Consider the following 14,109-nt stretch of genomic DNA (forward strand, 5'->3'; position numbering starts at 1 on the left):
GGCGGAGCCCTGGCGGCTGGGGCAACCCTCGCCCAGGGCGCCCGCAGCCCGAGCCCTGGCTCCGCGTGGCACTTCCGATCCCGCCCGGCTGCACGTCTCTGCACTCCCCAGCCCCGCGCCCCGCCCCCGAGCGCGCCGAGCCCCCAGCTCCGACCCACGCCGGGCCCCGCCCCGCCCCGCCCCGCCAGTGTGCCCACCCTCGGCCCGCCCCGCCGCCCCCTCGGCCGGCTCCTGCGCGTCCTAGAGCGTCACGGCGCGGGCGCACCGACCCGTCGACAGTTGGCACCGGGGGCGCTGGCACGTCGGCTGCTCCGCTCTCCCGCCGGCAGCCTCGGGCGCCCAGAGCCAACAGTCCAGGCGGCGGCCCGGCTCGGGGGACCTGGAGCGCGAGGGAGGGAGGCGATGAGGCGGGAGGAGGCGGCAGAGGCCGACTGGCCGGCGTTTGGGCAGCCCCTGGAGCGCCCCAGCCTCTCCCGCAGCCCGGAGCACGGAGCTCGGGTTCCTGCCCGGCCCGCGTCCCTGCGCGGCCACATGGCTCCGCTCCGCGCGCTGCTGTCTTGCTTGCTCCCCCTGCACTGTGCGCTCTGCGACGCCGCGGGCAGCCCGACCCCAGGTGCGTGCGGGTCAGAGGCGCAGGAGCGCGTGGGGCCCGGGGTGCCCGCAGGTCAGAGTGGTCGGACGGTGCGGGTGGACCCTGGCAGCTTTGGAGCGGGTGGGAGGCGGTGCGCACACTGGGGCTGAGCTCTTTTCTTTCCCTTGTGCTACCGACGCTGTCGCGCGAGTTTTCTCCCTTTCTGGCACAAGATGTAGAGAGAGACCCCAGGCGAAGATTTGGGAACACAGAGCCTCTTCTTAGGTGCCGTTCATCTGTCTGTGTGTTTGTTTCTCTCTCTTCCACCCCGGTATGTTTTTCTCTTTCAGCGTCTTTTCTGTCTCCAACTTGTATGCATGTGTGCACGCGTGTGCGTACGTATGTGCATGTGTCTGTCTGGCTGTCACACACGCGGAAGCAAGCTGACAGGTGGTTGCCCCAAACCGCAGCGAACATGGAACATTCACACTCCACAGAAACACGCTTACATCCCTCTTCCTAGCATCGTCACGCTCTGTGCATTCACCTTGCCACACACAGACCAGACATATTCCACCTTCACTCTGCAGCATGGGGTGCTCTCCTGGTGGCTCTGAGCATGGGGAGGTGGCTCCGGTCATTTCCAGGCAGGGTGGCTGCTTGTCTGTGAGCTCTGTTCAGGTACCAAAACAGATCCCTTTAGCTGAAGTCTTGGGGATTCCTTTGCTATAATGGGTAAACCAGAGGAGAGTTAGTACTCTTAACTGCCTTGGGCATGGGGGATTTTCAGGACACATCATTTTTTCAGGTTTTATCAGTGCTGTGAAAGAGGCTGGGGAGACAAGAGATAGAGCCTGGTGGAAATGAGGATTCCTCTCAAACTCACATCCATGAATCACCAGGCCTGGAAGCCAGGGAGCTGTCATTCCTGCCGGGCCTGGCCTGAGCTCAGGGAGAGCTGTGTGAGGACGGGGCTGCTGGCGTGCAGCCTGCAGCGTGGGGCCATGACCTCACACTTAATTCAGTCTGAGTGGGCAGGTCACCCCATGCGTCTTTTTTTATTTTTGAAGATCTATATTTACCCAGCTTGGGGCCGGGCCATGTAGAAACTCGGCAGCCACTGCGCTGCTTAAAAAAGTTTACTTTCTAAACTTGGAAAAATATAGAACCTGTATTCCCTCCCTTCCTTCTCCAGCTCCTCCTTTCTCTTTGACACGTGCCCAGGATCCGCTGGGTTTCTAGGTGTGTTTGTTGTGCCAGCTGTGTTCTGGGAACATAGTGAGGAGGGCCTAACCCCAGGCTGGGTTGGTGACTTCAGCACATTGGGGACGTTTGGGTAGATCCTGCCTTCCCTCTCTTTGTCCTGGGGGCTTCCGGAGAATTTTAGTCCTTTCTTCAGCAGTGCCCACAGTTGGAAGGCTTGTTGCTAGAGTGACAGAATTCTGTTTGGCATCATTTTCTTTTCTTCTGCTAAGTTTAAAAAGGACCTGGGAACTCCAGGGAACAATTACGTTTACCAAGCACTTGAACACTGTTCATCCGAGTGCAGAGATACAGGGGCTCGGGAAGCAATGGATAGGGAATGGGCGAACTTGGGCTAAGGGGTCCCTCCAAGGTGACACTCAGAGTTGTAGACCCCTCTCTGCCCCCATGGGATTTCGGCTAACCCTCACCTCTACACAGCCTGTACTGACATAACTTTGTTTTCCTCCAGCAGAAATACACTTCTCCAGAAAGTTCAGTGACTATGGTGTGACAGTGCCGTGCAGCACAGACTTTCAGGGACACTTCCTGTCCCATGTGGTATCTGGCCCAGCAGCAGCCTCTGCAGGGGGCGTGGCAGTGGACAGGCCACCTGCATCACCATCACACTCTGGTCATCTCCGGGTGGCTCGCAGTCCCCTTCACCCGGAAGGAGTGACCCCGCAGCCTGGCAGGGTGGGGCGCTCTACCCTCTACTTCAATGTTACTGTTTTTGGGGAGGAGCTGCACTTGCGCCTGCAGCCCAACCAGCGGCTGGTGGTACCTGGAGCATCAGTGGAGTGGCAGGAGGACTTTCGGGAACTCTTCCGACAGCCCTTGCAGCGAGAGTGTGTCTTCACTGGGGGTGTCACAGGCATGCCAGGGGCAGCTGTCGCCATCAGCAACTGTGATGGATTGGTAAGAAACCAGCCTTCCCTCAAGCTTCATTTTGCCCTCACCCCAGTCCCTGGCGACCTGAGTCAGGCTGACTTGGTTCCTCTTTGGGGTCCTGTGTTTGGAACTCCTGTGGGCACATCGTGGGGTCTGGGCCAAGTCAGGGGCTGTGCTGCTTTCCAGAGAGAACCCTGTATGCTCTGCTGGCCATCAGGTTCATGCTCTGTCAGGTGTGAAGTGATCAAGTTAGTATGGTGCCTTATCTTGTTCATCCCCTTACCATCTGCGGACACACTGGGACCACATCTCAGAGACCCTGGCAGGGATCTCTGAGCCCCGACACATGCAGAGGTGAGAAAGGTGGGCTCTGCTGGGGTTGAATCCTGGCTGTGCCACTCACTAGCCATGAGTCTTTGGACAAGTTTCTTATCCTCCCTGTGGTTCTTTGCCTTAGTTATGAAGCGAGGACTTATTTATTCTGCACACATTTACTGTGCGTGTTCTCTATGCCCAGTACTGTTCAAGCTCTGGGGGCTATGGCAAGGCCTGAGGCAGACACGATCCTGGCCCTCCGTTATGGAGCTGACGGGCTGTGATGATCATATGACCTACTTCACTGGGCAGCATGGTTGGTGGTTGGCACCTGCCTGGCACATACAAGGCCCCGTTGGTGTTAGCCACTATTATTTTTTTTTTTACTTTTACCTTCCCCACTGCCTCTGGCCCTGAATCCAGCCTGCTCCTTCTGATGCTCTGCTCTGCGAGTTCTCTTTCTTAGGACCTACTCCCTCCTCCATATATATATATATGTGCTTTATATGTAAAAAGACTAAATTTTTTGCCTTCCAAAGAACCAGTTTTGCCCCATGGGAGGTGATAAGGCCCTCACTAAGAGGCATGGTTTAGGCAGTGATTGGTTCTCAGAGTTGAGCATGCACTGGAATCGTCTGTAATGCCAGGGTTCTGTGGAGCAGACTTTGAGAAACCCAGGTTGTAAGGACAGCTGGAGAAAGCTAAGACCTTGTCCTGATGCCAGGGTGAGCCTTGGCTGCCAGCCCGCCCTGGCTCAGCATTTCTGTGCCGCAGGAGCCCTCAGTCGGCCTGCTGGCTAGCACTATGCTGTGGCTACAAGTTTTGGTTGAAAATCCAAGGTGATGTCTGGAATCACCCAGGGATTGAGTGTCTGTGCAGCTGGAGAGACAGAAGGCGCCGGTGCCAACCGGCTTGGCTGCACGACATGGTGAACTCCTTCTAAAGTCATCAGCCACGTAGACTGTCGGCTGTGCAGTGACAGGGTTGGGCCTCCCACTTCTTTGACTGCCTCCGTAAATGTACACTGGGAACCTAAACATAGATGTCAGAACAGTCATTACTGTTAATAATTAATTGTCCATACCCTTTGCACCCTGAAAACCTCCTTGTCATTGAACTAACTCTGCAGCCTGTCGATAAGTGGTCACTGACTATTAGATGATGCAGGGGTCAGGGCAACAAAGGACTCTGACCCAGCACCCATGAAGCAAGGTCACATGGACGCAGAGTGCGGTATTCACAGTGACAAGCTACATTTTGGTTGAGGGTGCCGGGAGGCTGCTCAGTGGACCTGGGGCCTGGCATTACTCAGCTGATATTGCTGACTTTTGGTGGCCTCTGAGTAAATGTTCTCAGCAGTGTGACCTGGGCAAGTCACTCTCCATCTCTAGGCTTTACTCTTCTCATTTGCCCAAAGAGGGGCTGTATTTGATGCTGCCTGGTAGATGGAAATCAACTCTGTGTGACATTTGCAGAAGGAGATCAGGTCTCAGAGGCTGTCCCATGGATGGGCTTCTGGAGGCCTCTTCTGCAGTGGGACTGAGGTTTGCCTGGGTCCCCCTGCTGTTGGTGAGGGGTAGAAGTGGGCCTCACAGACTGAGGGTTGGGCTGGGTCCCTGTTTATACTAGGCCACTGCTTGTGCCTTTGACTGTCTCCAGGGGCCAGTTCCTAAGTCCAGCTCTGAGGGGCCTCCCTGTCTAGGTCCCTGTCTAGGCCACAGCCCAGCACAGAGGCCTCCCTAGGGCAGAGATTTCCTCACTTCCGGCCCATTCTAGAAAACTGCCCTGTGTCTCATGAGGGTGAGTGGCTGTTTACAGTGACCCAGCTGAGCCACCTTTGGACTTGATGGCTACAGTGCAGAATGTCTGATGATAAGATTTAACTCTGCATCTTCATTTCGTCTCTGGATTTTAACCTTGTCTTCTTCAGTATCTCAAATGCCAAAGTCATTCATTCCAAAGAAAATATGCTCAGCGTGGTGTGTGCATGTGTGTATGTGCATGTGTGTGTGTGTGTGTGTGTGTGTGTGTGTATGTGTGTATACAGAGCACTGACCATGAGCAAGGTCCACAGGGAAATGTAAGAAAATGAAAAGGACACAAATAATAACAATAACAGGAACAAGTACTTACCATGGCACAGGCACAGCATGCATACTGTCACAGCACACATACCGTCGTCACGTGCATTCATTAACTTCACCCATTGTGTAGATGAGGAAACTGAGCCATGGGGAGGAGATCTGAAGCTTCCAATAGCACAGGACTTTGTAGCTTGAAAAGCCCTTCAGTCTTGTGTGCTGTGTAGGCAAATATCGTTAGTACCCTGCTTTGTAGTCAGGTTCCTGCCCTCAAGAAACTTGGGTGTCAAGCAGGAGGGACCTCGCAAATAGTTTTAACGTTACTTTGTTGGTTTTCCAGAACACAGTGGGCATGGTTACTCAGTAAATGGGAGCAATTACTATCTATGGTGTCATAAGATGATATTTGAACTAGGCCTTGAAGGATGAGTAGAAATTTGCTAGGGTCAAAGGGTGGGGCACACATTCTGGGCAGAGGGAGAGCTTGAGCAATCAAACTAGGGAGTACCATGCTGGACGAGGCCAGGGAGGGGGTCTAAGAAGATGTGCTGGGCGGGTGGGCCTTGGTCTGACTTTGAAGAAAGGGCAGGATGGGAGAGGGGTCCTGGGGCAGGGATGTGGGAGCCTATTACCTGAAAAGACTCTGGGCTAGGAATTGGAAGATATGCTGTTTGACCCTGGGTAAGCTGCCTTCATTCTCAGGGCCTGACTTGCCTCCTAGGTGTATCACAGAGGCTGAAATGGATGGCCTCAGCTCCTCTTTCAGCTCTGGCATTGGTGCTTTATGACATAAGACAGGGCTTGTTGGAGAAGTTTGAAGCCAGGCCCCTGTAAACCCATGTCGAATCCTCCCTCCCTGGTCAGTCCTGGGTCCTGCTCCATGCTAAGCCTGGGCTGGGCTGCAGATGCAGAGGGGAGAGACACCAGTCCTGAGGTTGGCCCTCGTGCCGAGCAAACCTGCCTGTTTTAAGATGGTCTGAACAAAACCCTGTCTGTGTGGACCCAGCCTTGCAGCCATTTGGCATATCTTAGCTGCTGTGGTGAGAAGCACCATCTCTAAACCTGTGGCTCAATCCTCATTTCCAGCGGGAACCTGCAATGGAGGCCATCACCCCCTTTCGATTCTCCTGCTGTCCATGTAGTCACTCACCTTTGGGCACCTGGGACAGACACTGGCAGGGTTCTTTGTATTGTGGTTAATTCATTCCTAGAACTAAGCATTGGGCCCTTTACCTCACTTCCCACTTGTTCTTCTGGAGGGCCTGGTGTGTCACAGCTTGAGGAGGGGGTCAGGAGGGACCCAGGGAATGAGGAAGCCAGGACCCCTGCCCTGGATGAATTTGTAGGCTAGTAGGCACCCACATGTAAAAGCTGACAAATTAAAACCCTGTATGAGGCAGCAGCAGAAGGACCCATTTATTTTGGTTAGGGCATCCAGGCAGGCTCCCTGGAGGAGGTGGCATTGGCTCAAGACTCTTCAAACCTTATAAACAAGGAAGGAAATGCTGGGCCCCTGGCCTGCAGAGAGAACGACTGACTTAGGCAGGCTTGAGGATATTTGGAAGATGGCAATAAGGGATGTAGGGAAGCCTAGTCCTACCTGCAGTGTTTCTTCTGGGGTCAAGGGTAGTTGTTGGGCCCTAGGGTTCCAGACTGAGAATGTGCCCAGGCAGCAGCAGCAACTCGATGCAGCATTCTTCAGAGTCTTCCTCTGGAGCCCAGCTGGTCATTGCAGCAGTCCTTCCAAACTTTGAGGGCCTATGGGCAGGGAGGACCTGGGTAGGAACCCTGGCTGGGGGCCAGGTGCAGAACAAACCCTCGATTAGCGATTGTGTCTCTGAATTGCTGGGAGGAACATGGAGGCCTGGCGTGGGAGCCAGTTTTTTGTGGGTCCTAGAAGGGTAAGGGGTGCAGGAATGGGGTGAGTAGAGTTGGTCACCTGTTTCTTGGTGGGGACGTGTGCTCACTGTGCCCATCTAGAACCCGGACTGCCAGCCTCCTAAAAGGCTGCTTCCCTGCCTGCCTGAGTCCTGGGCCTTGCCGCCCTGTGCTGGGGTGATAGGAGCTTGGCTGCACTGCCTCTGTGAGTCACAGGCCTGGCGCAGAAGCAGCTGCATGTGTAAGGTTTGTCACCATCTGGTTCCATTTTCCACCCTCTGCACATGGTGCATTTTTAATAGGATACACTGGTCCCTCCCCACACCTCCTGCCAGGGGTCAGGGGAGGCTAGTCTCAGTCCTGTTTCTTACTTCTGCTTCATGTTGTGCAAATCACAGAAGCTCTCTGAGCCTCAGTCCTTTTGTCTTAAAAATGGGATTACAATGGGAAGAGTTGAGGATTGATGGGGTGTCTTTATGGGGTGATGAAATGTGTTAAAATCGATTGTGGTAGTAGTTACACAACTCTATGCATATAATTAAAAGCCCTTGAATTCCACGCTCTCAATGAGTGAATTGTATGACATGTGAATTATATCTCAAAAAGCTGTTACAAAAAGTGCCTGATCCATAGAAAGGCCCATGACAAGCATTGTTAGTAGTAATTATGAAGAGATAGTCCAGGGTGGTGGAAATCGTGGGGTCTCTTTGCTCTGGTACATACTAGCTGTGTGACCTTGAATAAGTTTCTAAATCTCTGTGTGCTTTGATTCCTCATCTGTAAGGAGGGGAGAAGAGCAACCATCTATAGGATTGTTCAGAGGATTAAATAAGATAATGTTAAATATAAATACTAATGGTAATATTTATATTTTTACAGTGATTACTACAGTCATTAGTTCTTGTTAATAGTGAAAAATGTTATATATATTGTTAGAGTCCCTTGTATTGCAACAGTGCATAGATTATCAGCGTTCTTGATATGAGTCTGAGGCCACCTCTGGTTCCCAGGTTGGCCAAGGCCTGTTTCTTCTCTACTGTGTCAGCTTTCTCTGCAGAATGGGCCAAATAGTGCTTGCTCAGTGCACAGGAGTGTGAATTTTATGACTGATCTGTAATACCCCAGATGCCTTCCAGGATGAGGGGATACTGAGAGGTGCTAAGTGGAAACTTCCGTTAACAATCCGTAGACCCCTACCTAGGAGCAGGTCCTGGGGATGCCGGGATGAAACTCAGCTCTCTCTCCCTGTACTCCAGAAGCCCACAGTCAACACACCAGCAAGAGAAGGCCAACACGCACAGTCGACAGTGCAAAATAAGACAGACCACACATTCAACTTCAGGGAAGTATAATGCACTCAGTGGGTGGCCTGGAGGTGAGTACTGAGAAGGAGAGGTGCTTCCTGAGAAGGAAGGCTTTCTCAGGGGAGGGGACATGTAGGTTGAGTTTTTAAGCATCAGTAGGAGTTTTAAAGCCAAGAGGTTGGAATTATAGGCATTCTGCAGGGAAGGAAGTCCTACATCTTCACAGGATACAGGAAATGGCAAGTCATACCAGCTGTCCATGGGAGAGGGAAGATGGTGAAACTATAGTTTGGAAAATCTCTGCCTCACTGTGGAGCTCAGACTTGCCCCTGTGGCCATAGAGAGTCGTGGGAGGTTTGTAAGCAGTAGTCACATTAGTATTGGGGAAGTGTCTTTCTTGCTGCATGCCGGTGCAGTGCCGATGTAGCAGATTTGCCTGTGGCTCATTGGTTTTCTTGTGTCAACACCTACCCTCGCTCTGGGGGCTGCTCTTTACTGGCCGGGGAGTGAGCAGGCTGTCCTGGCACCTCCTTGGGAAGCCCCAACTCTCCTCTGCCCCACTGTCTACCCATGCCCTGGGGATGTGGAGTGTGGGGCCTGGAGTTTAAGTGGTACCCTTACACAACCACCAGGCTGGCCCATCCCCATACATCTTGGACTGTGGGCTGCTGCAGTCTGTGCCAAGAACTCTGGGAGGGATGTATAGGCCTCACCTCCTTGTTCTACCTGCCTCTCCAGCCTCGATGATGGCTTCTGCTCTGTAGACCCCCGCCCCCAGCACAACCAGGATGGCGTGTCCACGCCTCACTCTGCAGCCCCTCTGCCTTTGCTCATACTGTTCACACCTCCCACGGTGCCTTCCCCGTCTCTCCGCTTGATGCATCCCCATCCTGGCCATCCAATTGCTAGAAATCAGAGACTGTGTCTTAAAATTTTGCATTTCCCTCAATGCTGAGCACAGGGCTGGGCTCATGGCACACAGGCAGCCATGATTTCAGATACTTCCAGGAGGAAGGAGTTAGAGAAGAGGGTCAGACACTAGCAGGGGGAGGTGAGAATGTGCAAATTAGAGAGGATATGTTCTGTGTAAAGGGAGAGCCGATTTGGGTTAGTAAGATCTTTAGAGTATTTTAAGGAGAAATCAGAAAAATGATTTTAAGCAAAGTGTTCTATTTTTAAAGACAATGTGTGGCCCCAGCACAGGAGGGTTGTTCGCTAGAGGCATGGATTGCCGGTGAGGCAGTCTGCAGGGAATGGGAGCGTGACTCCTGGAGCCAGACCGCCTGGGTTGAAATCCCAGCTTTGTCTTTTACGTGCTGTGTGGCCTGGGGCAGTTTCCAAACCTCTCTGTGCCTCAGTTTCCCTCATTTGTAAAGTGGGGATTAAAATAATAGTCACTCCATAGAATTGTCATGTCTAGAGGGCTTAACTCAGTATTCAGTCGATATACAGCAGCTTCAGCTGTTGCCTTTAAATGGCGTGTCGATTTATTGGTCGAATGTGCTGGATCTGAGGGGATGAGTGGCAGGAAAGGAGAAGAGTCAAGAGCATTTCTCTTGTCTGTTTGTTTGACACTCCCAGAGGTGTCAGGCTAAAACTTAGCTGGCAGGCTAAGTTTTTTTCAGTGCAGCCTGTTCCTCACCCCAGTTCTCATTCTCACCCAGAACATTCCCACCGGGTTCCTAAAGGGCAGGGTCTGAGCTTAGTCACCTGTGTGTCCCTAAGACCCCAGCACAGGGCCTGCCACAGGGCAGGCTGTCAATGGATGCTGGGTGAGCTGACTGGGTGCAGGAATGAGCAGGCAGCCTAAAGTTTTCCGAGGTGGTATACAACTCACGTTTGCATCTTCTCACCCTACTTAGGTGAGAAGGGACGACATGTCTCTCATTCTCTCTGTGGTTGACTGTACATCTGCCCCTAGGTCAGCAATGAGAAATGTGGACCATGCACTGCCGTTTGTCCTCCTGCAGCCCCTGCAGGCATTGCAGGTCAGCTGTGGCACGCTGTCCCCCAAGTGTGCGTTCCCAGCCTGTGCTCCATGCAGCCACACCCTGTGGGCCTGAGTGGGCATGCAAGGTGAAGCCTGTTCTCCCTGCCCTTGGCACTCCCTTTACCAGTGAGTTTCGGTCTCCAGGGCTCATACCCTGTCCAAGGGTACAACCCAGTTTATCATGTTGCTATTCAGATAACCTAGTTACCTGAGAAACTCTGGGTCTGCTTTTTAGAATTCGTTTATATAATAAAAATAAGAAATTGTCTCTTTAGAGAGGAGAACATCTCATGACCCAGTCCACCATGGTGACTGTGGGTCTTCAGATGGAAAATGGCCTGCAGCTTTTCTTTTTCTTCATAGAGTGCATCCTCTGCGGCCACTTCTGATTGTGGGGGGTATGAGGGCCTGGGGGCTGTGGGCAGGGGCAGTGCTTGGTCAGGATGGGGTCCCTTGAGCCTAGTCAAGTCCTGGGAGGTGGGCAGCACAGGTTTTCCTGGGAGATAGGCGGTGTGGAGAGATCGAGCGACTGTATTAGTTACCTACTGCTGTGTAACAAACCAGCCTTAAACTGAGGAGCTTAAAATAACGATGTCGTCTTTGTCACGTTTCTGTAGGTTAGCCGGTTGGTTCCTCTGCTGGTTGCTCCTGGGCTGTCACGGGGCTGCATGTAGCCAGAGGGCGGGCTGGACTGGCTGGTCCAAGCTGGCCTCATTCATGCGTCCTGCTGGCTGGGCAGCTGCAACTCTCTCTGTGGCCTCTCACCCTCCAGTAGGCAAAGCTGGCTTCTTTCATGCTGTCTGGGGGAAGCACTCCAAGAGGGCAAAGATAAGAACTCCAGGACCTCTTAAAGCCTCGTCTAGGAAGTTGAATAATGTTACTTCTGTACATTGTGTTAATGAGAGGGACCCATAACGCCAGACTGGCTGTTCCGAGAGTGAGGAAATGGACTCCACCTGTTGAAGGGAGCGGTGGCAAAGTCTGACTGGGAAGAGGCACTTGGACAGCGACAGGAGGTGTTGCTGCAGCCATCTTTGCCGTCATTCTTTCATTCTGCCTCTGGGCAAGTGAGTCGACCTCTCTGAGCCGTAGTTTCTGAATCTGTAAAGTGAGTATCCCTATCTTGTAGTTTTATTGATTAGAAATCAGGCACTTAAAGTGCTGCTATAGCGCCTAGAATAAGAAGTGGTAGCTTTTATTATTATTGTTGATCTCTTGACATAAGTACAGAAACTGAGGCAGGGCCCACAGTAGGTCCATTTCCAGAACGCTGGTGGCCTAGTCTAGTGCTGTTCTTGCTTCCCAGAAGGTCCCACCCTGTCTGGGCCTCTGAGTGAACTTCCAGGGTCTGGGTCCTGGTTGGGTTTCCAGTCCTCGAGGTGGTCTGACTCTGCAGAGTTTCACCTCCCTAGTCTCCCCACAGCTGTGTCTCACTGTCTGCCTTGAATTAGTAACTCATTTGTGATACTGAATAAAGCCAGATATCACCTCACTGCCCACCCTCTTGAGTAGAGCTGGCCTCCCATTCCAGTGAGGGCTGGTCTGGGGGCACATTTTATTTTTCTTCCCTGGCAACTTCAGGCTGGCTGGGGGGCTGGTGTGGTGGGGGCTGCACTTGCCTTCCATCTGCCCCCCCGCCTCCGTGTCGTAGAGGCCCAGGGTGGGCCTTTGGTGAGGACCCAGGGAACTTCTCCCTTCCCAAGATCCTGCAATGGGAAGTTCCCAAACTGTCTGCCAGGCCTAGCTTTCTGTTTTTAGCGTGCGGATCTTGCCCTGCCTTAAAAGCCTTAGAAACAACAGCAACAATAATAGTAACACCTGCAGGCGGCCTCATCTCTGGCAGCTCCAAGGAACTCCTTGTCAGCACAGATAATCCTTGTGTTATGATAACCTCCAGTGGTGAATCCCAGCTCAGTGTCATTTCCACAGTTTCCTCTGCCTTTGGCCTGAGTGTGTACAGCTGTGGCTGGAGAGGCTGTAGAGCCCCTTGGTCTTCTCTTCAGTTTCCAGACCAGGAAGCTGAGGCTCAGGGAAGGGAAGAGACTCACCCAGGGTCATGCAGTGGGTGATTGGAGGAGGAGGGAGGGTGGTGGGGGCCTGACTCCCAATCCAGTGCTCCCCTCAGTATCCCACATGGCCTCTCCTGAGTCAGTGGAAAAGGACCAAGTAAATGTGAATGAATAGTGACTCAAGATCATAAACTGTGTGGTGGCCAGTGATGCAGTGGTCTGGCCACAGCTTCAGAGAGTGAATACTAAAGCGATCGGTCCAGTGGTTGTCCTCTGGGGAGTGTCCTGGGAGTCCTTGGGCCTGGGTCCCAGATGGAGGTGTTTACGAGAGTAACTGTGAGGGTCATTGTTTTCCTGAAACTGGGAAGCCAACTAAGAAAAAACAAATGTCAACAGCCTAGTTAGTGGGATTTCAAGCTCAAATGGAACCTCTAGTGTTTCTTAGCCCCAAGTCAGCACTGCCGCTGTTTAATCCATTTTCAAAATATTACAGGGCACTGGGCTGCTGTTATGTCCACATTACTTGTCATGGAACATTAAAAACCCTGCAGTCTCATTTTCTTCTGCTTTCTGTAACACAGCTGAACAGGCCCCTTTTGGAGAAACCTCTAAGGTGAGAACGTTTCTCAGGACACGGTTGTCTGAATGCAAATCCCTGTTTTCAATGGGCTGCTTGAAGCCTTTGTCAGCCTTTGCTTTTTAAGCCAACCAAATATCTTTACCTTTGATCTGTCCAGAAAACACCCGTACTCTCAAGCCACTCCTGGCCCACAGCGGAGGTTCATTTCCACCCCTTGAGGCTGGCAGGAGCCCACATTCCAAATTAGCTCCTCCAGCCCAAAGGGGCTTTGTGTTCTGTAGCCCAGCAGGCTGCTGGCCTNCCTGCCAAGAGCCACTGGGGGCATGGAAGGGGGACTGATGATGGGGTGGCATTTGAGCAGGACAGGAAGGGCATTCCTGGCAGAACTCACAGCAGAGGCCAAGATCTGGGGGCCACATGAACACCCATGGTTCCAGGTACAGAGCAGGTCCCATGTGGCTATGGTGGGGGGATTTTTGTTGCTAATAATTATAAAAGGAAAGCAAACAGAGCTTGACACCAGTAAGTGCTGGGGTGGTCTGAAGCCACCCTCTCTTTCTCTGGGGTGATGGTCTTGGCCTTCCTAACTGATCTCCCCGCTTCCATCCTGGCCTTCTGCCATCTCTTCACCAATGGCAGCTCGACAGTCTTGTTAAATCCAAGTCCCCCCACAATATTCCTTGGGGAGCAGGCCCTGGTCATCATCTCTCCTCCTGGTCCTCCTGTGACCTTCTTTGCCTCTTCTTCTGATACCCCTCCTCAGATACTGCCAGCGCCTGCCCCTCATCTCCCTCAGGCCTTTGCTCAGATGTCACCCTCTTAATGACATCTTTCCTGTCTCCCTTATTTAAAATTTCAACTCTCAGTTCTCTCTTCTGCTTAATTTTTCTCCATGACTATTTTCATGTGGTATGCCATATTTTTGCTTATTGACTGCCTGTCTCATCCCTTGGCAGAATGTTAGCTTCAGGTGAGGAGGAATTTTTGGCTATGTCCCCAGCACCTAGAACAGGGTCTGCTCAGTAAATATCTGATGGATGAATAAATGAGTAGCTGAATAGTATTGCAGACAGAGTTTTAGGAGGGGAAAAATTGCAGAGATGCATATAAACACGTAAAGTGAGTTGGGGACCTGGTGAATGGCCCGAGTGGCTGGGATGTTGGCATTGTTAGTGACTGATGGGCCTTAGCACAGACAAGCTTTGGTGAAGGATCTGAGTTCTAAGAAGTCCAGGAAACGTGCTAATG

General features: G+C 52.4%; 1 protein-coding gene across 6 annotated transcripts in view; it reads left to right on the forward strand.

Annotated features, from left to right (window-relative positions):
- The first annotated feature begins 234 nt into the window (after nt 1–234).
- The window catches only part of ADAMTS14 (ADAM metallopeptidase with thrombospondin type 1 motif 14), a 76,735-nt gene continuing 62,860 nt past the window's right edge, over nt 235–14,109 (forward strand). For 4 of the 6 annotated variants that reach the window (XM_039872033.1, XM_039872037.1, XM_039872035.1 and 1 more), the window contains exons 1-2: nt 235–613; nt 2,286–2,731. In XM_039872033.1, coding sequence (XP_039727967.1) covers nt 403–613; nt 2,286–2,731 — 657 coding nt within the window. In that variant the 5' untranslated portion in view covers nt 235–402. The remainder of the gene's footprint in view (nt 614–2,285; nt 2,732–14,109) is intronic. The other 2 variants (XM_039872034.1, XM_039872036.1) reach the window with 1 other exon arrangement.

This window comes from Pteropus medius, unplaced genomic scaffold (assembly GCF_902729225.1).
Source record: "Pteropus medius unplaced genomic scaffold, Ma_sr-lr_union100, whole genome shotgun sequence".
Classification (NCBI taxonomy): domain Eukaryota; kingdom Metazoa; phylum Chordata; class Mammalia; order Chiroptera; family Pteropodidae; genus Pteropus; species Pteropus medius.